Below are 25,113 nucleotides of genomic sequence, written 5' to 3' on the forward strand. Positions count from 1 at the left end.
ACGACTAAATATGGCCACAGCCACACAGCAGAATGTTGAGATGGAAGCGGCAAAGTTCTTGCATAAGCTTATTCAGGAGTCCACTGATGAGCCGACAAAGTTGGCTACAAAGCTACACGTGGTATGTGATGTTGATATTCTAATAGCTTACTACTTGTTTGAAACTAATAAAATGAAAATGAAAATGAAAATAATAACATTATCAAAATTTATGGACTATGCAGTTAATTCCGTTATCGCGGTGAGATATCGGTAATTTTAATATCATGCAAAATTTATATATACATATATATATATATATATATATGTATATACTATACTCTTCTACCATTAACAAATTAACCTTTTACAACTTACAAAACACTAACAATTGTAGCAAGTAGGAACTGATTTAAGACTAAAAATTAAACACTAAAAATTGACAATTAAGACTTAAAAAACTGATATCAGGAAATCGGTGATATATCGGTCAATATCGCTAATAATAACGGGACCGATATTATGATCGTTTTTTTACCAAGGGACCGATAACCTATATATTGGGATATATCGGCGACATTGACTGCATGGCTTATAGATATCCCTAAAAGTTGAACATTTTGAATATCCCATTCCAATTTTGTAATATAAGATACTTGACATGTTGGTAAAGGTTCTAAAGGCATAACTTATGTACTACAAAATCAACATACCAGAATTGCATCACATACTATATAGTGTTATATTAGGTACACTTAGCTTTACACTCTTGAATCATGACTAATATTTGTTTATTTGCTTCCCAAGTCTAAATTTCTAATAGGCTGGGAGATGTAGGAGATACGCCCTGCTTGCGGTGCGCGCATATAATGTATATATGTGTGAACCCTCGGGTGGGCAAAAGTAAAATTGCACTAATTTTGACGTTATTTTACTAATCTCGTGAAAATAACGTTAAAAGTGGCGGAAGGTTAATCAGGCATCATGTGGTGGCGTTGATAGCCGAAAGACAAGGGCACATGCACCGATGAGCCGGTGTCCCGATGATTGAGTGCTATGTGCCTTATGTCCAAGGCTTGATGCAAAACTACTATCGAGCCGGGGGTCTCACCGGAAGCAGCCTCTCTATCCCTATGGGATAGAGGTAAGGCTGTCTACATCTTACCCTCCTCAGACCCTACCATAGCATTGCTATTGTGGGATATACTGAGTACGATGATGATGATGATGATATGTAGGAGATGCTTATCAATAAAATATAAAGTTATTTTACCTTTTGTAGCTCAGAAGTGCATTTTAAGTTTTTGTGATTGATTTATTTGCGTAAGGTCGCTAAAGATACATTACTGAAGGGCAGTGTCTATGGTTTTATTAACAATTGTCTTAGGGCAACAGTAAGATAGTGAGCTGGTTCATTTGTGCCTTATGTGCAATGCAAGAAATTCTTTGGTTTATTGGTTATCATAGTCGACAAGTCACATTTCATGTTTAATACAGTTTTACACCAAGTATGGTAGAGTTACTATCATTAAGTAAAATTAGGATGCCCTAAATAGAAAAAAAGAGCATTTTCTTTTGACTCAAAATTAGTTGTAAATTTGGTTTATTGGCTTTCTCTTGTTTTGTAACATATTTATTTTCATTGGTTCACAGATTTTGCAGCATATGAGATCCAGTGGAAAAGAAAATTCAATGCCATACCAAGTTATATCACGGTAAGATCATCAACAGCATGACCGTAGCCCTGCTTGCGGTGCGCACATATGATGTATATGTGTGAATCCTCGGGTGGGCAAAAGTGAAATTGCACTAATTTTGACGTTATCTTACTAATCTCGTGAAAATAACGTTAAAAGTGACGGACGGTTAATCAGGCATCATGTAGTGGCGTTGATAGCTGAAAGATAAGGGTACATGCACCGATCAGCCGGTGTCTCGATGATTGAGTGCTATGTGCCTTATGTCCAAGGCTTGATGCAAAACTACTATCGAGCCGGGGGTCTTACCGGAAGCAGCCTCTCTATCCCTATGGGGTAGAGGTAAGGCTGCCTACATCTTACCCTCCTCAGACCCTACCATAGCTTTGCTATTGGTGGGATATACTGAGTACGATGATGATGATGATGATATTCAATTATTATGTCACACCATATAATTAAATTAACCTTCATTCTCTGAGCTTCACACACTATTCTTTGCCTAAATTTATTGTCTCTTTGCAATTACCATTGAGACGACAATAAAGTATTAGGTCTTGACTAATATGGTTTGTTTTATGTTTTTCCTTACATATCTAATAAAGTATTAAGGCTAAAAATTTGCAATGCATTATACAATTTTTTTCAAATTCCATTTCTTTTTATTTCATTACATCTTATTATTCTATTGTCTAAAGGGCTATGGAGACGGTTATAAATCAACATGGTCTTGATATGGAGGCTTTAATGTCATCACGGCAACCGTTGAACAGTGGGGCTCAAGCTGGTGAATCATCCCTATCCCAACTTGCAGGTACACAAGTATTATGTTCTACTAGTTATAGTTTGTGTTATTACTTATTACTATGTTATCTCATTTTACATACATTATTTTTATTTAAACTAACAGGGTGTAATTGATGTTCAGGTTCTTCACAGCAAAATGCAGTGGAAAATGATTTGAAGAAAAAATTAAGTGCTGAAGATACAAAAAATTCAGCATTGTCAGGAAAACCACTGCACGTTCCAAGCAGTTTAGGACATGGCATTTATCAAGGATCTGCAAATCAGCTTACATGTGAGTACTATAATTCAATGTCTTCACATATTCCCAAATTTTGGCAAATATTTAGGAATTTTGTATGCTTAGTGTTCTATTTTATACCAGTTTGTATTTTCATGCGTGGACTGAAGCTATGAAATAAGCATATAATGCATATTTGTGGTTAATTGATCATAATCGTTAATATCACGTTTGGTACATTTGCTCTACTTTATGCCAGTGTGCCACATTCTTTTATTCCAAGTTAAAAGCTGTTGACATGATATGCTTTCGATTGTTTTTTAAATGGCATTTGGCACTCGCACATATTAGAGTTTGTAACTCTAAAATGCTAATATGGCCGAAAGACAAAGGTACATGCACCAATCGGCGGGTGTCCCAATGGTTGAGTGTTATGTGCCTTATGTCCAAGGCTTGATGCAAAACTACTATCGAGCCGAGGGTCTCACTGGAAGCAACCTCTTTATTCGTATGGGGTAGAAGTAAGGCTGTCTACATCTTACCCTCCTCAGACCCTACCATAGCTTTGCTATTGGTGGGATTTACTGAGTACGACGATGATGAGGATGATGACATATTAGAGTTTGTAAGCCAAATCTTTAAAGATATTAATGCTCTCTCTTTATTCAGACTCACTTTCTTTTCTAAATTGCCAACCTATTTTGCTGTAACTTTAGGTATTAATCTCTACCATCTTCTTCATATGCATGACATTGACCCTCTAAATATCAGTTGCAAGTTACAACCATCAGTGGCAACACACTATCATAAATCAGGTTTTAAATTTTGTTAGATGATATTGTTGTTGGGTTTAATTGGTTTTTGTTCATAAGTCGTTATTTGAACCTGCATGGAATAAGCTTACTTCAAAGTCTCACGTGATGTTGCATGGCTGGCATTGAAGTATGAAGACTAAAGCATTTTATTTTATGTTTATTTAATAGTTTATTTGTTGGACTTGGTAATGGTTTGACCGAACTCTTTGGAAATATCCGTTGAGACTTGCACGTTGGATAAAAGAGAGTCAATAGCTTTTACCGGATCTTTTGTTGAATTAGTATTTCTTGTTTGCTTTTCTGTTGCATTGTAAGGCTATAAATAGCCCTTCTTATTAATAAATAAAGTGCACCTTTTTAGTTTTTACTTAAGGAGTGTTTGGGATTCCTTATTTTTCCTCCTTATAACTTTTCATTAAGTTAATAAGTTACAAAAGTGTAACTTATGGAACTTTTCTTCTCACAATATAAGTAATCCCAAACACCTTATTACTTTTCAAAAGGTTTATAAGTTATAAGTTGGTGAAAATAAGCAATCCCAAACACCCCCTTACTCTCTGCATTCTCTTTTGTTAACTTTATTGTTGTTTCATATTCACATACAAAACTCTTTCAAGTACTCACTCTACTTGCTTCTTCAAGCCTGATGACCAACAATTATTGCATGTTATGTTTACCTGAGGATTTTTATATGAATTGTTGCATGTGCTATGTTTGTTCTTGGAGAGCAGATGCATCCATACATATGCATGCATTATACTTGGTTAATCATGATGATTTATGGTGTTATTGGTTAAATCACACTTTTCTTTAAGAAGGTAGTTTATTAATAGTTTTTATTTCTTTCAATTACAGCTATGAAGAGTCATGGATCAAATGCTGGTACTTCTGGTTCATATGAATCAGCAGAACCTGGGAACCCAAGATCCATGCAGTTCAACACTTCATATGATAACCAGAATGCTTCAATGATGATGCATAAAGGCCCAACTGGAAAGGCATTGGATCATGAAGGTGAGCTTTCAAATGTAATGGCAAGTTCAAATAAGACAGTTCAGGTATGGCTATTTTATCTCATGATCTCCTACAGTCCTACTTTTTTATAATCATATTTTGGTTTTGTTAAATTGTCTTTTTTCTCATTGGTTTTGCTAAATTGTCTTTTTTTCTCACAGGGTGGAATTTCAAACAATGTTGCTGAAATGGGAATGCTTCGAAGTGAAGCTTCGAGAGATATTGGAAAATTACCAGCTGTACAAGCTCCTTCTGTTGGACCTTCCATGCCTTTTAAGGAACATCATTTAAAACAACTCAGAGCTCAATGCCTTGTATTTTTGGCTTTCAGGTTATACTAAAGAAACATATTCAAAATTTCTTCCTTACATTGTTCAATATCTGACTGTTCATGGATGCCCACAACTATAACATACTGTCTTGTTACATATAGGAATAATTTAATGCCGAAAAAGTTGCATCTTGAGATTGCACTGGGGAACGTCTTTCCCAAGGAAGGTAGTTGATCTTTTCTGCTCTTAACTAAGACATTTTGTTAGGCTTGTAAACAAACCGAACGAACACGAATGGAGCATGTTGTTTTTAGTTTATCTTTAAACGAACAAACGATCGAACACGAAAAATTAAACGAATGAGGTTTGTTTGTGTTTGTTCAAAAAATGAACATGTTCGTGTTCAATTAGGTATGTTCTTTGTATAAACAAACGGTTCACAAACATAAACGAATGAGCATAACTGAAAGTAGATGAACGAACATAACTGAGCTAAAAGCAGTTAAAAGTAATGTGAAGGGTAATGTGTTTGGCCTAAAAAGTTATTAAAACTAGACTAAGTTTTATTGTGCCAAAGAATATTAAATGAGTATATTAATGAACGTTAATGAACGAAGTTAAACAAACACAAACCAACAGAAATAAATAAACGTAAACAGATGAACTGATGAACATTAACGGATTTAAATGAACGGACATTTATGGGCATAAATGAATGAACGAGATGTTTTCATGTTTTTTCGTTAAAGAACAAAATATTTGTTCAGGAATCAGGTTGTTCGTATGTTAAATAATTGAACATAAACAAGCTTCCTGCCGAACGGCTCACCAACCGATCACTTTACGTTCGGTTCGTTTACACACCTGCATTTTATCATGTGTCAAACCGTGACGTTGTTGCTTTCTACAAAGATAACATATCAGATACCTTGTTATGTGCTGCCTAGCATTTGACCATATGCAAATAATAAATGTATTAGCAGATATATCTAGCATTGATCAAAAAGGAAAAGATCAATCTATGGGGCCTGGTTCTTCAAGCAGTGTATTTGTTTCAGATACGAATCTTTTGAGAGAAGGCGAGAAACTTGATAGGATGGTAGATAAAAATGATCTATCTGGTCTTCCTGAACATGGGAATAATATAATCCCAAGGAAATTTGAGACAGACATGCAAACATTTGAAGCAAAAGAACCACAGGCTCCTGCAACCAAATTGGTCCAGTCAGATCCTGCTAACATCGCACCACATGCAGATAATCGTCATGGTCAAACTCATTTGCCAAGTTTTCCTCTAAGTGAAAGGCAGATGATAATGCCGAAGAATGCTATTATTCTGGAAAAGGATGTAACGCTTGGTGAGAACTATCACTTTATATATACAATCTTTTTGACTTTCATACATTTATAATATTCCATCAAACATATTGCAAGTGCATAAATCTGATGAGAGTTGGCTGAAATTTTATTTATTTATTATTTTTTTGTGTGTGTAGCAGGAAACAATCACGACGGTGAAGATACTTCTGAACATAATACAGCACCAGCATCGCCAAAGTATACCACATCTGAAAAGTGGATTGCAGATTGCCAAAAGAGGAAAGTCGCTGCTGAATATAATTGGGCTGTTAAAAAGAAGAAAACAGAGCAAAGTATCTCGGTTTGTGCTGAGAAATTAAAGGTCTAGTTGAATTAAAATCTAAATTGATAACATGGCAAATAGCTGTTTTGCTGATTCATGTTTTTACAATGGTTATGCAGGAAACAGTTAGCTTCTCTAAAGACATTTCTGCAAAAACCAAAAGTGTCATCGAGTTAAAAAAGCTTGAACTTCTAAATCTCCAGCGTCGCCTCCGGAAGTAATTCCTTTTATGAATCTTATTTACGTGTTTTTTTTATCCTGTTATCATTTTTAAAACCAGGGTCACTAACCATCCATTTAAATCATATTCTTAATTCTCTTGCAGTGATATCCTGACTGATTTTTTTAGACCTATATCTAATGAGATAGATCGCTTGAAATCAGTTAAGAAACATCGGATAGGCCGAAGATCAAAGCAACTTGAGAAACATGAACAAAAGATGAAGGACGAACGTCAAAAGAGAATTCGAGAAAGACAAAAGGATTTCTTTGGTGAATTGGAGCAGCACAGGTGTGTGTATAATCAATTTACTTGCCAAAGTATGTATTCATATTGGTAGGAAATAATTTATAGTTAAATTTTAAATGCTGTTTTAGGGAAAGACTAGAAGATCTATTCAAATATAGGAGAGAACGGTTGAAGAACTTTAACAGGTATGCAAGAGAGTTTCATAAAAGGAAGGAAAGACTTCATCGCGAGAAGATTGACCGAATTCAACGGGAAAAGATCAATCTTTTAAAAGTCAATGATGTGGAGGGTTATCTTCGAATGGTTCAGGTAAATTGTAATTTAATAAACTATTAATATAATTTAACCAAGATGCACATTTTAAGATCGTATGATAAACAAATTGAAATATTTTTCATTCCAGGATGCAAAATCGGATCGGGTGAAACAACTATTGAAAGAGACTGAGAAGTATCTTCAGAAGCTTGGATCTAAGCTGAAAGAAGCAAAGGTTATGGCAGATATGGATGGCGTAAATGACAGTAGTGATTTTACAATTGAAAACGAAGATGAAACAGATCAGGCTAAGGTACTTTATCTTTTGTTGTATATTTGTAAAAGTTTCACCTAGATTGTTTAGTTGTTTTTCTATGTTATTATTGTCTTCTGCAGCATTATATGGAGAGCAATGAAAAGTACTATCTGATGGCTCATAGGTATTTAACTTTCTTCAATCTCCGCTCAAGTTGTCATGGTTCTGATGATTGGCCTTGTTGAGATAAATTTTCATGCTTCTCAAAGTTGTATTTATGTCTCTTCATTTTTCGTCTCTATTCATTTTGATAATATACAATAAAGGGTATCTGTCTTTCTTTTTTACTTGAGCATATATCATTTTTTCAGGCGATATATGAAAAATCTATATGGTATTCCCTTTTTTGCATGGTTTAGTCCTTCAAGTTTGTTTCGGCTCATTTAAACCCTGAAACCTAAATGAAGATGTCTTCATTTTAAAACTGAATTAAATTGTTTTTTATAAATATATTTTTTTAAGTTAATGGATTTAATCGCATGCAAAAAGGACATCTTTATTAAGTATTAACAAGCTAACGTATATAATCATGCAATATTAAAAGGTTTTTTTGGAGTCCAACTTTGTTTTGGCACAATTTAACTTTGAAAATTGAATGAAAATGTCTTTTTTTCCAACTGAATGAAAATGCCTTTTTTATAACTTAAGGGATATAAGGCCATGAAAAGGACCTTATTGTTAAGTTTTAACAAGTTTAAGTATTTAATCACGCACTAAAGAAAGGTTTTTTCTGAGTTTTATAAGTTAATGGACCCATCCTCGCAAAATGTGGAGGTACAGTGTTTTCTGAATTTTGCTTAATTTTCAGACAAGAAAATTTCCCTTGTGCTCCGCGCCTTATTAAAAAACATGGACTCGTCTTAATGGGTATGTGTTATTTTGTTTATCTGATGCAGCATCAAAGAGACTGTAGCGGATCAACCAAGTACTCTTGTTGGTGGAAAATTGCGAGAGTAAGCTGTAGAAACATTATTATAGCATTTTAGCTGCTGTCTATTCGCTAAAGCGATTTGACAGATTAAATTTTAGAAAGTAAACTGGATAGGTTTCTCATAATGCTCGTTTCTGAGTCCTGCATGTATTTGTTTGCCCTCAGGTACCAGATGAACGGGCTGAGATGGTTATTGTCACTGTACAACAATCATTTAAACGGAATTCTTGCAGATGAAATGGGACTCGGAAAAACTGTTCAGGTGTTCTAATCTCTCATATTTTTGTTGGTTTTATGCGTTCTTGTTTTGATTAATATCATATGTTACTAATTGGTCTTTTATGTCATTTATGTTTCATTGTTGCAGGTTATATCTTTACTCTGCTATTTGATGGAGCATAAAAATGATAGAGGGCCCTTTTTGGTAGTTGTGCCATCTTCAGTTCTGCCTGGGTGGGAGTCAGAAGTTAGCTTTTGGGCCCCGAGCATGAACAAAATCGTGTATTCTGGACCTCCTGAGGAGCGCAGGAAGTTATTCAAGTATGTGTTCTGAAATTGTAGTTGTTTGAACCCTAGGTTCTATTAAGTTGTAAATATATTGAGCCTTGTTTGAATCACTGCAGGGAGAAAATTATTCAGCAAAAGTTCAATGTTCTTTTGACAACATACGAGTATCTCATGAACAAACATGATAGACCAAAACTGAGCAAAATAGATTGGCATTATATTATAATTGATGAAGGTCACCGCATAAAGAATGCTTCTTGCAAGTTAAATGCGAACTTGAAGCATTATCGTAGCTCTCACAGATTGCTTTTGACTGGAACTCCTTTGCAGGTTTGACCTTTTTTTATTGCAAGTTTAGTCTTTTCTTATTGCATATTATCTGCAATTCATGCAAGCATGCCATTCTTTGTAGTAAAAAATGTTGACTGCCTCATTTTGCAGAACAATCTTGAGGAATTGTGGGCACTTCTCAACTTTCTGTTGCCAAATATTTTTAATTCGTCAGAGGATTTTTCTCAGTGGTTCAACAAACCGTTTGAGAGTAACACAGATAGCTCCCCTGAAGAAGTGAGCCTTATATCTATTAGCTATACACATTATCTTGTTTATAAGTCGCAAGCTGTATTTTTTACGAGTTTGTGTAACAAGAGTTATTTGTTTATGATGTTTAGGCTTTGCTTTCTGAGGAAGAGAATCTGTTAATCATAAATCGTCTTCATCAAGTTCTGCGGCCGTTTGTGCTTAGGAGACTGAAACACAAGGTTCTTCATTCGGCATTTTTGTTTATAGTGACTTTTAAATGACACCACATGATAATGCTATTAGTATCTTGTTGTTTGAATGCACTTTGTGCACTCAATGTCTCGAATATCGCCACCTGCAACTTTTAGCTTTACATTTCAAGCTCACATCTATGTCGCTATTGAGCTGAGTCAAGCTCATTTGCTAAGAAGCTTCTTGTCTCCTTTTTCAGTGACAACTCTTATTTATTGTGTTTTGTTAGGTTGAGAATGAGTTGCCCGAAAAGATAGAGAGACTCGTAAGATGTGAGGCTTCTGCATATCAGAAGCTGTTGATGCAGAGGGTAGAAGACAATCTTGGTGCATTTGGTGTTTCAAAGGTTCATTTTTCAATAACTTAACCAGCTTTTGCTATCTAGAGCATTGTAGATTAATAATACTTGATATTTGAAACAAAATTACTACATGAAATGCGTTGTCGAATTAGCTCACTGATAGAATTAAGTTGCTTTCTGTTTGTAATTAGCTTATTAGCCTTTTAAGATATCTTTGCCTTGTTTCCTTCTCACTAGGCTAAAGCAGTGCACAACTCGGTCGTTGAACTACGGAATATATGTAATCATCCTTACATTAGCCAGCTACATAATGAAGAGGTTGTTCTTTTTCTTTTTTCTTTCTTTTTTTCTGCTATAGTTGATGTGACTTCTTTTTGGTGCCATTTTTGTCGCTTACTAATAGTTTTGTTTTATTTCAGGTTCATGAACATGTTCCTAAGCATTATCTTCCAAATATCATAAGGTTTTGTGGGAAGCTTGAGATGTTAGATCGGCTACTGCCGAAGCTAAAAGCTACAGATCATCGGGTATAATATTCTAACTGAGTTTTGAGTTGTTACATGGTAGCTGAATTTTGAGTATTTGCCTTGTTGGGTCTAATTTTCAATGCTTTAGCTGCAATAGTTGATTAGGTGTAGGGTAGACATGATTATTTACTTTTAGTAGAGGCACTTGAAAACATGTTGGTCATTCTTTTGGGTTTAGCTACTTATTTGCAAGTCGTTGTGCAGATTCTTCTATTTTCAACAATGACTAGGCTGCTTGATGTTATGGAAGACTATTTGTATTGGAAACAGTACAAGTACCTTCGCTTAGATGGACATACATCCGGTGGCGATCGTGGGGCCTTGATTGATCAGTTTAACAATCCTGCATCACCATTCTTTATATTCCTGCTCAGGTGATCGACATTCTTGTTATCTGAAGATTCTCTATTGTGATGATCATAAATCTCATATTTTATTTGATGTATAACATTTGGTTATATGTTTGTAATAATGCTGAGCATTTGTTCATGTGATTTATAGCATTCGTGCTGGAGGCGTTGGGGTGAATCTTCAAGCTGCAGATACAGTCATCATTTTTGACACAGATTGGAATCCACAGGCAATAACACAGATACATGCATACATATAAACATATATTAAGCATAATATTTATGTAGTACATTGAACTTTTTCTTGTGCTCAATGGTTTTTGTGTCCTTCGCGATGGTAGGTTGATCTGCAAGCACAGGCTAGAGCTCACAGAATTGGTCAGAAGAAGGATGTACTTGTTCTTCGGTTAGAAACTGTATGTATACATCAGGGCTTGTGTAACTTTTCAGTTTGATATGTCTGATGTCAAAGTTTTCTTTTGATTACAAGAGAAAGTTAAGATGTTTCGTAGATTCTAGTTCATAAAAAATGTGTTGGTGTTAGGTTAAATCGGTGGAGGAACAAGTTAGAGCTTCAGCCGAGCACAAGCTTGGAGTTGCTAACCAGAGCATAACTGCTGGTTTTTTTGACAATAACACAAGGTATCATCATATTAAATTTTATGTTATTCTTGATAATGACATCATACACACATGTATGTACGTGGGGTTGTTGGGTCTTTAATATGAGTATATGTATCATGCATATGAATCATGTGCTATATGCATGTGAATCATATGTGCAACATGCATACAGATCGTGTGTGTGTGCTCATTAATATATATATATATATATAATTGGGATCATGTGAGAACCATTTTGAAATTGAGAACTTTGAGAACCATTTTGGACCACAAAAAAAACTCTTTTAAAGAAAAATGACAGAATTACAAATTTTGTCCTTTAAAAAAAAGCCAAATTACGGTTCGTGTCCTTTTTTTAGTTTCTTTGCAGGCGGTGTCCTTTAAACATTTTTTTCCTACACATTATGTCCTTTACGCTAACAGGGTTAGAAAAACTCAGTTAAGTATGACATGTGCCAGACATGTGATGGGCATAATTGTAATTCTAATATATCTTTAAATTTAAAAAAAGGAAAGAAAATATATATAATAATTAATTAAAACAAAAAAAAGGAAAGAGATTGCCAGACATGTGCCAATCTCTCTTTCTCTCTGCAACTTCATCCTCACTTTCTTCTTTAACCACCACCACCATAACAACCACCACACTATTACCATCGCACCGCCGACGTAGCACCACACCACCACAAAAAAACCTCTTTAATTACCAACCCCTTAACCCGATCTCAATCCATCCCTCTTTTGCCCAAATTTCATTTAATCGATAGGATTCATAAATCTTAAGTTGATTCTGGACAGACCGGCGGGGTGAGATGGTGACCGGTGGTTTCTCAGCGAACTGGGGAACGGATATGTGGTGGGTGGCTGGAGGGGGTTATGGATTTGTGTTACAGCGAACTAGGGTTACAGTTAGGGTTTTGATGGAGGTTTTAAACGGTAGGGTTACGGCCGGATGGTTCAGGTGGTTCACGTGGCCGAAAAAGGAGGTGGTGGTTCACGTGGCCGGAATTTTGAAGGTGAAGGTTCACGTGGCCGGAAACGGAGGTGGTGGTTCTGGTGGCCGGAATTTCGGAGGTGATGGTTCAGGTGGCCGGAAACGGAGGTGGTGGTTCACGTGGCCGAAAAAGGAGGTGGTGGTTCACGTGGCTGGAATTTTGAAGGTGATGGTTCAGGTGGCCGGAAATGGAGGTGGTGGTTCAGGTGGCCGGAAACCGGAGGTATGGGAGTGGTGATAAACTTTTTGCGGGTGTAGACGAAAAGACCAAAAAGTCCTCACATGCAACTCACGTGACGATACTTAACTGAGTTTTTCTAACCCAGTTAGCGTAAACGACATAACGTGTAGAAAAAAATGTTTAAAGTACACCGCCTGCAAAGAAACCAAAAAAAGGACACGAACCGTAAATTGACTTTTTTTAAAGGACAAAATTTGTAATTCTGTCAAGAAAAATAAAAAAAATTATAAAACAAAAAAAAAGCAAAAATAAGAAGTAAAAAAACCAATATTTTTTTTTATCTTTCATTCCGGTTTCATAAAAAAATAAAAAATAAAATATCGGTTTAGCAAAATTATACATATATGTATACTTATTTTTTAGTTTTATACATGTTATTCTTTATACACATATGTACACTTAAAATTAATGATAATGTACATTATGTAAATGGAGATTAAATAAAAATATACATGTGTATAAATGGTTTTTTTAAATTTCTTTATGAAACTGGAATGAAAAATATTTTTTTTTTTAGTTTTTTAACTTTTTAAAAATTTTCGTTTTTTTTTTGTTTCATTTTTTAGTGTTTTTTTTAAAGGGGTTTTTTTGTGGTTCAAAATGGTTCTCAAAGTTCTCAATTTTAAAAAGTTCTATTAGGATCCTCACCCTATATATATATATATTGTTATATAGGATGAAGTTCAATTAAGAACTAATTTCATTGAGAACTTATCCACACCATTTATTTTTTATCAATGGTTTATACTTAGAGTGGCTACCTAGTAAGTAAATAAAAGAATGAGGAATTTAATCAAAAAACTGAACAAGGTAGTAATGGAATTAAAAATCAATCTTAATTTTTCTAACCCTCTCGCTTAAATCACGTCCTTTTCTTTTTTAAGCTTTTATTTTTAATAAAGACCTGTGGGTGTTCATGATTTTTTATTTTATGATTATTTTTCAGCTTAATTTAAAGAGATTGACATTACTCAAAAGGCATATATATTAATATAAGTATAAAGTATTCTAGGACGGCATTTCCGAATTTTGCAATTTTTTATTTCTACACATGATATAATGAAATTTATATTTGTTTCATATTGGTGAACAACCAAAAAAAATCTCAGCTTCTTCACCAATATATGTAAAATACTTAACTATTTGTAAGTAAACTATAATGTATATTTGTAAGTCTTTTAGACTTACATATACAGTTTGAAAAAGGATGATCCATAAGAAGGTTTAGGATTCCTTATTTAAGGTAAAAAGGCCTTTTTTGTGATAAGTTGAAAAGGTCTTATCGCTTTCTAATAAGGAGTTTCCAAAAAAGTGTTTGGATAATTGGATTAACATAAAACATTAAGTTGTTTTTTTTTAAAAAGTGTTTGGTTTAACTTATTGATTTAAATGACCAAAAAGGACATAATTTAGCAATGGGTGGACTGGAACTTGGAAGGGTGTAATGGGTATTCTAATCCTATGAGGAGATAAGGTAGCAAACTCCAACTTATATTGAAAACCCTTTTTTTGGCTTTGTTGATAAGGAGAAATGGAAAAGGCCTTATGTGTTCCCAAACACTTTGTTAACACAAAAAGGACTTATTCAACCATCATAAGTCATAAGGAGAGGAAAATAAGGAATCTCAAACATATATGCACTTAACTTAATGTAAATCTTTTACATATATGTATTTAAATTATTTACACACATGCCAATGCTTTTCCTACACATTCCTTTCTTTGTTTTTTGTTAAGAGATGAAAAAGAGAGTTCTTAAATGAAACTGATACGAACTCAGTGGGTCCAGCTGGGTCAAAGCAAGCCCAAGTGGAGCTGAATGGAGGGAAATTAAATGGAGGGAAATTAATTGGAGGGAAAATGTTTGAAGTTGTAAGAGATGGAGGTTAACCCATAATGTTAGGAGTGGTGGTTTCATGCCATAACCGTTCCCACCTCAGTTTAGTTTAAGTTATTGTTTTCCTGCACTTTGTTTTTGTCTAGGTTTTATGTTATCAAAATTAGGGTTCTTACCTTGTAATTGGAGACCTTCCCTTCTCGAATTGGATTTTCATTTCAGTAATTGAATCGTTGGTTTGAGTCTAATCCTAGATTCTAACAGAAACTAACCCATGTATATTGAACAAATATACATAAATGAAAAGTTAGATATGTATTTTATTAGATCTTTAAGAATTTCATTTTGCTAATAATCGTTATGGTCAAATAAAAATAATGATAGTAAGAGATAATTAAGGAAATTCACTTGATTGAGATAACTACCAAATACCAATACTAAATTGCTATCTATTTTACCAAAATACCCTTTGTATTAAAAAGATAAAGAAATTGAAACAAATTAAATGATTGGTTGTGGGGAGTTCTTAAAGGAACCCTTCACATATGTTTTAAAATATGTAATTACTTGAATTCTTAAATATTTGTAAAAGATTACCTTTTTGTCTTCATATGTAGTATAATATCGTATAGATATACATCATTTGTGTGTGATATGCATCATATATCATGTTTGTTTGTGTGGTGCGCACATGTGTAATATGCTAATATGCACAACTTGTGTGTAATGCACAATTTACCATGGGTGTTGTATCCATACATACATATTATAGATAGACACACATTTTATTGAAGATAATGAGTTGACCGTGCCATTAACTATATCATAGTGCGGAAGACCGAAGAGAATACTTGGAGTCTCTGCTGCGGGAGTGTAAGAAAGAGGAAGCTGCTCCTGTTCTAAACGACGATGCTCTCAATTATCTCATAGCCCGGAGGTATGTACTTTGAATTGGTAATACCAGGATCTCAAACATTTAACTCTCGGTCTCATTGTTAAGATAGCATATTACATCAGTTATCTATAGACCAGTATAATAATCTGAATTTACAAGCAAGAATGGACAGTAAAGACCAAATTAACCTAACTGATTGCATGATCAACAACCACAGTAATCCATTGAAGTACATGCTAATTAGAATATTGTATACCACTTTATGTTCTACCTTGCTATATTTCTTTTTTATCAGTATCCTTATTAACTGTAATTTTGATGATGGCAGTGAGTCTGAAATTGACATATTTGAAGAAATTGACAAAAAAAGGCAGGAAGAGGAGCAGGTTGTATGGAAAAAGATGGTTTTGGAACAAGGAGGGACAAGTGGTGAATCCATACCTCCACTTCCTTCTAGGCTTGTAACAGAAACCGAAATGAAATCATTTTGTGAAGCTATGGAGGCAATTGAAGTTCCAAAACCTGTGCTTTTACCTGGTATTGGAGGTAAAAGAAAGGGAGAGCTTGGAAACTTAGACACTCATAATTATGGAAGGGGTAAACGAGCAAGAGAGGTTAGTTAATGCGTCAAATAAAATAACATTAGCTAAAAGGCGAACTTAATGATTGTTATTGTTTGTGGTACTTAATTAGGTGCGCTCTTATGAGGAGCAATGGACAGAAGATGAGTTTGAGAAATTATGTCAAGTTGAAGCACTGGGTTCCCCAAACGCTAATGAAGAACATAAAGAAAAGGGTTTGCCTACTGTCAAAACCGAGTCGAAGGTGGTTATTGGTGCAGAAGGTCCAGGATCGTCAAACATACAACCAACACAACTTTCCGCAGACATAAAGCCAACCCAACTTTCTGAAAGTACTTCAGTTCATGTAAATCCACCAAAACGGGGCCGTGGAAGGCCTAAAAAGAACAAGACAGGAATTGCTTCATCTCCAATTGGCCTTCCAGTTTCTCCAGTACCTGTTTCGCATGCTGTTAAAGGTGTTACTCCTCATATTAACCCTCCTGGAATACCAACTGTTCCTGGCTCTAACTTGAATGTTACTAGCCCTTCTGGTTCCAGTTCAAAGCCTCATGATGCTGGGAAGTCAACGGTTACTTTGACTTCTGCTACTACTGCCACCCTGACAGCGCCTCCTGGTTTTAAGCCAACAGCAGATCATCCTCCTGGTTTTCAGCCTGCAGCTACTACTACAAGTTATAATAAACCATTAGCCCCTCCTCCAGGCTATCAACCACTCATAACTCCTCCTGGTTATCAGAAGATTACGCCGCCCCCTGAATTTCAACCAAAGATATCTTCACCCCCTCCTACTCCTAGCTCTCAAACAACCCCTGTTCTTTCTAGTTCTCAGTCAACTCCTGTTGCTCTTTCCAGTTCTCAAACAACCAATATTGTTCTTCCTAGTTCTCAAACAACTCCTACTGTTCTTGTTGGACCTCAGTCAGCCACCACTGGTAACACTAATACACCTACCGGTACACCCTCAAGCTCTACTTTACAGGTGGTTCCTGTCTCGCTGCCAATGCTATCTCCGACTTTTCCCGATTCTCTGTCTGCTTTATCTCCTGCAGTCACATCGGGTCGGGGTAGAGGTCGTGGTCGGGGTAGAGGTCGTGGTCGGGGTAGAGGTCGTGGTCATATAGTTGAAAGTGAAGTTGAAACGCCCCCACAACCACAACGTAGGGGGAAAAAGCAGAATCATATTGTACTAGCTATTCCTGGTGTTCAAAGTTCTCCAATCGGTAAGCCAGAAGCTGGCTCGTCAGCCGGTATGCTAGAAGCCGGTAAGCCAGAAGCTGGTTCTGTAGCCAGTAAGCCAGAAACAGGCTCTGCAGCCAGTAAGCCAGAGACATGCTCTGCAGCCAGTAAGCCAAAAGTCGGTTCTGTAGCCAGTATACCAGCAACAGGGTCTGCACCCAGTAAGCTAGAAACCGGCTCTACAGCTGGTATGCCAGAAACAAGGTCTTCAGTCGGTATGCCAGAGACAGCTTCTACAGTTGCTTCATCTACTGCTTCTGAAACAGGCAATAAGCCTTCGGTTTCTGAGTCAACTCCTGCAAACAAGGTCAGCAACACACCAGTTGCGGTGACAGTTGACACTCCTGTAACTGTAACTTCTTCTGAAGTCTCCAAATCTGTTATAACATCACAAACGTCATCACTTCCTGCTGCCTCTGTTGGTGAGACTGTGGTGGATCCTAATGCGGGGAACACACATACACCGATTTTTGGGACTGTTGGATCTCGGCTCACTGAGTTACAAACTTTGAGTCCTCAAACAGTCACACCACCTGTTACTGCTCCAGTCAGCTCTCTCTCAGTGACTCTTGATTCCGCATCAAAGAAAGGGAGAGGAAGGGGAAGAAGGGATCAAAATGCAGTGGACCCACAACCACCATCAACTCGTCGAAGAGAAAGGAGGAGGAAAGATGACACTGTAGATGCACAGGATCAGAAATCTAACGAACCTTCACCGAAGAGAACACGCGCTTCTTCTGGGAGAAAAACTGTTGCTACAAGAAGTATGGCACGGAATCAGGCTTCTGAAATTGCTGAACCATCGCTGAAATCCTCACCAAACATGAAAGATAAGTCAAGCACATTGGTCAATGTTGAGACATCAAGCAAGGCTGCTGTTGCTAGCAGAGTTGATTATAGTACCCCTGGGGAAAAGGTTGGACCAGAAAAAGTTTTGGTGGCAAAGTTTCATGATGCTGTTGAAATTGCCAAGATCAAGGAAGATTTGGATCCCAAGGAATCAACAAAGTTGGTGGTTAGTGCATGTGCAAATTTTTTACATGCCTGAGCCAATTTGAAACCTTAAAACTCATAAAACAAGTTTGCATTTAAGGTTGATTTTTTATGTACTGTGCAGGGTGAGAAAGAGTCCAAATCAGAGACTTTGGAGGAAAAAGAGTCAAAACCATCAGAAGAAGTTGAGCTTTCAAAGGCAGAAACTGAGATAGAGGAACACGTGACAGGGTGCAGTGCTTTAGAAGATGCTGACAAGGACAATATAACTGAACCCGCTGTGTCTGAAAATAAAGTTGTTGAAAAGAAGGTATTGAATCTCATTGCTTTTGGTTTCTATATCTTGCTACTGCATTTAGTATGTTTTGTAGCTTCTTTCTTGTTCTAATAATCTGATTTGTTTATGTGCAGACCGAAGAAAATGATTTTGCGACCATTGATGAAGACACTGTGGAGGATAAACCTGCTGAAGAAAGTGTTGTCGAGAAAGATCCTGTGATTAAGGATGTAGACACTGTGGTGGCTAACCCTGCTGAAGAAAGTGTTGCTGAAAAAGATCCTGCAATCAATGATGTAGACACTCTGGAGGCTAACCCTGCTGAAGAAAGTGTTGTTGAAAAAGATCCTGCAATCAGTGATGCAGATAATATGGAGGCTAACCCTGCTGAAGAAAGTGTTCAAAAAGATCTCGCAATCAATGATGTAGACAATATGGAGGCTAACCCTGCTGAAGATAATGCTATTCAAAAAGATCCCGCAATCAATGTTGTAGACACGGTGGAGGCTAACCCTGTTGAAGAAAATGTCGTGGAAAAAGATTCTGCAATCAATGATGTAGACACGGTAGAGGCTAACTCTGTTGAAGAAAATGTTGTAGAAAAAGAGTCTGCAATCAATGATGGAGACACTCTGGAGGCTAACCCTGCTGAAGAATTTGTAGTTGAAAATGTTCAGGAGGAACCAACTCCTACTGTGCAGACTGGAATCACGGAAGAACCCCCTTCAGAAACTGAACCCGCTAAACCAACTGAAGAAGTTTCACAAGGAGAAGTTGTACATGAGGAAAAGGAACAAGTTAATGATCCTATAACAGAAATTGCGGACATGACATCATCAGAGCCTGCCATTACACAGGTTAAGGTCAAACTCACTTCACTTATGTAGACTTGAAAGATCACTGAAAGCCCCCCACCCCTCTTCGTTTTTCTTGTATGTTTATATGCAACGGCTTTTGTTATCATTGTGCAGACGGGATTCACTGAAGACCCTCCTTTAGGAACTGAACCCGCTTCCCCTAAACCGACTGAAGAAGTTTCACAAGGAGAAGTACCTGAGGAAAAGGAAAAAGAAGCTAATGATCCTATAACAGAAAACACGGGTGATACTAACATGACATCATCAGAGCCTGCCATTACACAGCTTAAGGTCAAACTCACTTCAGTTATGTAGACCGTATTTCTACTTGTATCGTTGTATAAAATATGAAGTGTGCAGGTCAGTAGAGATGGTGTTGCAACCATTGAAGGAAAGGACGTGGTCGAGCCAAATGCTAAATCTGCTGATGAATCTGTGGATGCTTTCCAGACAGAAACAGCAAGTGACAAAGCAACATTGGAAGAATGTATTGCATCAGATGATGTTGTAAAGACTTTAGCTGGAGCTGAAAATAATGCAGATTCTCTGTCGGACGCAGAAGTCAAACCCTTTGAAAAGGTTGAGGATACCTCTAATCCTCCGGACAAGGTAAATGAGAAACATTAAAATAGTAATGACGCTATATGGGTGTCAATTGTCTTAGGTTGTGGGTTGGTGGGTTGAAATGTTCAACCCTAACACGACCCATATTTTGTTTGTTTAAAAAACATCAATCCTAACCCGCACACACTTGAAATCATGCAAGTCGAGCACAACCCGTTTAACCTATTTATTTAAATGGGTTGGTGGATAAATCAAGTTGGGACGTGTTAATCAGGTTGGTTGGTTGTAAAAAATATGGATTAAACGGGTCATAGTCATGCTAGTGGGTCGACCTGTTTACTTAGCGGGTTGAACATGTCAACCCAAACACGACCTGTGTAGAATCGGGTTGGTGGGTTGTAAAAAATATGGATTAAACGGGTCATAGTCATGCTAGTGGGTTGACCTGTTTACTTAGCGGGTTGAACATGTAGATAAACTTGGTAATAATCCTGTATTGATCAAGGGAAAATACAAGGGATAATATAGATATCATATTTACATATAGAACCCTCTAATAGTTAATATAGAGACTGTCTAATATCCTTTAGTAATCAATATATAATAAATAGAGACTGTCTAATATTTCCCCTCAAGTAAGGCCGAGAAGCGACCTGTAGCTTGGACCGTAAAGAGAAGAACCGTTGCGAGGGCAATGGCTTAGTGAAGACATCAGCAATTTGATCGTGTGTAGAGATGAACTGAACTGAAGGTTTCTTTTGAGCAACTTTTTCTCTCACAAAGTGAAAATCAACCTCTACATGCTTTGTGCGTGCGTGAAACACAGGGTTAGCTGATAGATAAGTAGCCCCTAAATTATCACACCACAATATGGGAACCGAGGCCATGGGAACTTGAAGTTCACGCAAAAGTGCTTCAAGCCAAGTGACTTCAGCAACGGTATCCGCTAGGGCCTTGTACTCGGAGCCTTGTTCACTCGTATGTGGGCATGAAATTCGGTGGATGATACCGAGGGAGGAGAAAAAGGGGGACAGATTCCGAAATTCTTCTCCCCAATCGGTTTGTACGGATTTTAACTTTGTTTGAAATTGACGTTCAACCATAACTAGAAAACGCTTAAAGGTGGGATAGACATCATATTTTAGTTTTAAATGAAAAATCCACATAAATTTAGAAAAGTGATCAACACATAAGAGGAAATAGTTGTGAACGTCAAACGAGGTAACTGGGGCGGGACCCCATACATCACAAAACACTAAATCCAAAATACAAGTACTTTTATAAGTAGAAGACAATAGGTGAAGTTTTGAAGACTTCCCAATGGAACAACAGTTACAAAGAGAAGTTGAACATTTATTGGATACCGGAAGAGAATACTTAGATAACATAAACTGTAAAACTTGTGGATGTGGATGACCAAGCCGTTGATGCCAAATTGTAGAAGAAGCACTAGTTGCGGAAAAAGCAACTTTGGGAACCGATTGAGTTTGAGGAAGGCAAAAGGAGTGCGTCATTACTGGGACCCGTGAGGAGGGTAAGGTGGGTAAGCTCGTCCTTCACAGTAAAGAAAGAAGAGTGAAATTCAAAATACACATTATTATCATGGCAAAAATTTTGAACCGAAAGAAGGTTTTGTTTGATTTCGGGAACATGAAGTATGTTTGTAAGAGAAAACTTTTTAGTTGGTGAATAAAAGTGTGAGGAACCAATATGTAAAATGGGTAAGCCCTTACCATTACCAACATGAAGATTGTCCTCACCATAGTAAGGTTCATTACTGTCGAGGCTAGAGAGATCAGGGGCAACATGATTAGTAGTACCTGTGTCGGGGAGCCATGAAGTAGAGGCTTGTGACCGGGAATCAGCAAAGTTGGCAGAAGGTTGTCTCACCCGAAGGGTGGCAGGGTCACGATTTGGACATAGTGACGGAATATGACCAATACCACATCTGTTACATGAGCCATACACAGTATTCTGGTTAGAAGCCCAACTGAATTGGCCTCGGTTTCCACCTCTTTGATTTCAGTTGTAAGAATAGGTGCCACGTCCACGGCGATTGTTCTGCCCGCGACCACGCCCATGATTGGTGTAGAAGGCTTGTGGGGCGGGTGATGGTTGTGGGGCAGCCTGTGGTTGAAGACCTAGTTGAGCAAGAAGTTGTTGAAGGGTTTAAATTGTTGAAGATGTGGTTGCCTGGTTACGGTTACCTGTGACAGCCGTAAAGGCCTGAACAGGTGAGACATCAGGGGTTGATTTCTTGATCATGAAGTCATGATCGGATAGAAGGCCATGTAGTCATTGAATGCGGATGGGAATTGGCGAGTAAGGAGAGTGGTCTTCATGCCATTATACTCTTTCCGAAGACCAGATTTTACAAGCATGACAAGGTCCTTTTCCTTCATTGGTTCACCAATATTGGCTAGGGCATCAGAATACTCTTGGGCTCGAGCAAGATAAACGGATGGTCTTTCGTCTTCGGCCAGTGTTTTGAGGGTGTATTCCCTTGAGGAAGTATTCGGGGCGTAAGCACGCTTAAGGGACAGCCAAAGGTCGCGGGATGTAGTGCCTTGAACATGTCGGAAGGAGGCTTCGGAGATGGTGGATAGAAGAAGCATCCTGACATGAGCATCGTTAGAGACCCAAATGGGGTAATTTGGATTGGATTGTGGTGTTGGTGTAGCGCCCTCTTTTCCTGAGGAGGCTGCTAGAGCAAGTATTTCCGGTGGGAGGGGATTGTTCCATCAATATAACCAAATAGGTTGTTGGTAACAAGGAAGGGTTGGATCATTGCCTTCCAATACCCATAGTTTGTGTTTGTGAGAGAGAATCCAAATTTGTGGGAATTGTGAGCAGTTTTGTCTGCTATAGAAAAGGCAGCAATGAGGGCCATTGTTTGGCTGGAAGTTGTGTCTGATCAGATCTAGCTCTGATACCAAGATAAACTTAGTAATAATCAGTTGTATTGATTAAGGGAAAATACAAGAGATAATATAGATATCATATTTACACATAGAACCCTCTAATAGTTAATATAGAGACTGTCTAATATCCTTTAGTAATCAATATATAATAAATAGAGTCTGTCTAATACATGTCAACCCAAACACGACCTGTGCAGAATCGGGTTGGTGGGTTGTAAAAAATATGGATTAAACGGGTCATAGTCATGCTAGTGGGTCGACCTGTTTACTTAGCGGGTTGAACATGTCAACCCAAACACGACCCGTGTAGATAAATTGCCAATCTGAACATTACTCATCTTTTAAACGCATTATATATGCCAACCCAGAATCTGATTATTTCCGTGTCGCGTTCGTGTTGTGTGTGTGTCTTTTTGAGTCATGACAAATTGGATAATTTTGGTTTTGGTCAAAACTGGTCAGGTTAACATTTTTGTGGAAATGTTAAGCTGGTAAGTGTGCAGATATGATTACTAGAATTGCATTATTGTGGTAAGATATAAGCGTTTAATAGGTTTTATTCCGTGGAACATAGACTCTAGGTGACCGTTGACTTGCTTGGCTTGGTTCATAAGTTTTGTTTTAGGCTATTTATAACTTAATCCTGAATTTTGTCAAAGATTCTACTCACGAGTGGATGTTTTTTATTTTCTAATTTAGTTATGCGTTTGATGAACTGTGTAGGTGGAAAAAGAAGACGATGGGATCACAGTGATGGGGAGAGAGAGCAAAATCCCTGAAAAGATGGAGGTTGTTGGTCTAGATGTGACCATAGAGCAGCAATCAACTGAAGAAGCTCCTGCTGCACAGGTATACAACATACAGTCATACCATAGTCTGTTTATTGCATTAATGGTTCTTTGTTTTATATATATATATATTTTGTATAAATATCATTAATTTAACTTTTTTACATTTAGGAGGAAATAATAGTAGAGGCATCTGTAACCATCAACACTGATAGTGCCATGCTGGTGGAACCAGAAGCAGAACCTTGTGAAGGGCATAATGATTCCGTGCAGGTAAAGGCACTACCAGACGAAACAGAAAAACCAGATACCGATACAGAAAACGTTAGCGGGTCAGAAGTAGCCATGCAAGTGGAAACCGAATGCGAGAATCTGAAAGAACCAGACGCTGATGTCATGCAGGTAAAAACCCTCTTATCACCATTCATTTCATTTATTGGTACAAAATCTTATCTCAGTAATTTCTTTATCATTTTTTATTATTGTTTTCATCTGTGAATGTTGCAGACTGACATGGAATCCCCGAATAATAATCCTTTGGAGGGTAAACGTGTCAACATTGAAAAGGATCACAAGCCTCTGGTTGAATCCGTGGAAGCAATAAATGAGCAGTCAGTTGCAGAAGGAATCTCAACAGATGTGAAACTAGAAGTTTCAAGTGAAGTGGCTGATGAAAAACAGGATGTTGTAGCAGAAGATTCCAGTGTGGTTGTTAAACAAGGCAAAAATGGGAATTTGGACTCGAACACCGACAAACATGAAAATGATGATATTATTCCAGTTGCAGATGAGGTAGAACACAAAGAGGATGAGATTACAGAAGCTGATAACGATGTTACTCCAGTAGATGACAAAGAACAAGAACAAGTTGATGCTGCGGAGGAACAACAAGATGACAAAAAACAAGAAGTTAATGCTACTGAGGAACAACAGGATGACAAAAAACAAGAAGTTGATGCTACGGAGGAATCAGTAAATAACAAAAAACAAGAAACGGGTCCAGAGAACTCTGCGGTGGTAGGAGATGCAGAGGGTTCTAATTCAGGGGCTGAAGTAGATGTGAAGAAACAGGAGGAAGTTGCTGGAGAAACGTCTGTGAATGATTCTAAGACCGAGGGTGCAGTTGAAGAACACCTAGCTGATGAGTAGGATTATTAGCTGTAATTAAGTTATGGTTTAGTGTTTAGTAAGGGATTTGGTGATATAAATGTTGGAAGTGCAGTACTCTATAATTTATATGTTATGTTTTAAGACATGCTATTTTGGTATTAAAGTGTAGTATGTATATGTAACCAATGAGTATATTATGCTACTCGGCTTATTATTATTGTGTGTCAAGTTTTAGAATATAGTCAATCTAACTCTCACCAGTTAGATTATGATTCTTGGCATTTAACTTGAATCCTTAATCGGTAAAAACATGAATTTG

At 37.1% G+C, this 25,113-nt stretch overlaps 1 protein-coding gene across 1 annotated transcript; it reads left to right on the top strand.

Annotated features, from left to right (window-relative positions):
* Positions 1-24,900, top strand: LOC143600305 (chromatin structure-remodeling complex protein SYD-like). Its single transcript, XM_077078032.1, has 37 exons — positions 1-121; positions 1,633-1,694; positions 2,375-2,490; positions 2,605-2,754; positions 4,371-4,573; positions 4,691-4,860; positions 4,963-5,027; positions 5,785-6,159; positions 6,301-6,482; positions 6,563-6,660; positions 6,769-6,954; positions 7,041-7,221; positions 7,316-7,480; positions 7,564-7,607; positions 8,380-8,436; positions 8,580-8,676; positions 8,782-8,954; positions 9,038-9,251; positions 9,363-9,488; positions 9,593-9,682; positions 9,925-10,041; positions 10,234-10,314; positions 10,416-10,523; positions 10,728-10,897; positions 11,025-11,103; positions 11,215-11,289; positions 11,418-11,515; positions 15,399-15,506; positions 15,793-16,078; positions 16,158-18,299; positions 18,402-18,587; positions 18,689-19,417; positions 19,526-19,702; positions 19,772-20,020; positions 23,620-23,745; positions 23,856-24,086; positions 24,192-24,900. The coding sequence occupies exons 1-37, from the start codon at positions 11-13 to the stop codon at positions 24,831-24,833; spliced, it is 8,469 nt and encodes a 2,822-aa protein (XP_076934147.1). The 5' UTR covers positions 1-10; the 3' UTR covers positions 24,834-24,900.
* The last annotated feature ends 213 nt before the right edge of the window (positions 24,901-25,113 follow it).

This window comes from Bidens hawaiensis, unplaced genomic scaffold, assembly GCF_021521415.1.
Source record: "Bidens hawaiensis isolate Kalapana, Puna unplaced genomic scaffold, B.hawaiensis_p1.1 tig00053907_1, whole genome shotgun sequence".
NCBI classification, from domain to species: domain Eukaryota; kingdom Viridiplantae; phylum Streptophyta; class Magnoliopsida; order Asterales; family Asteraceae; genus Bidens; species Bidens hawaiensis.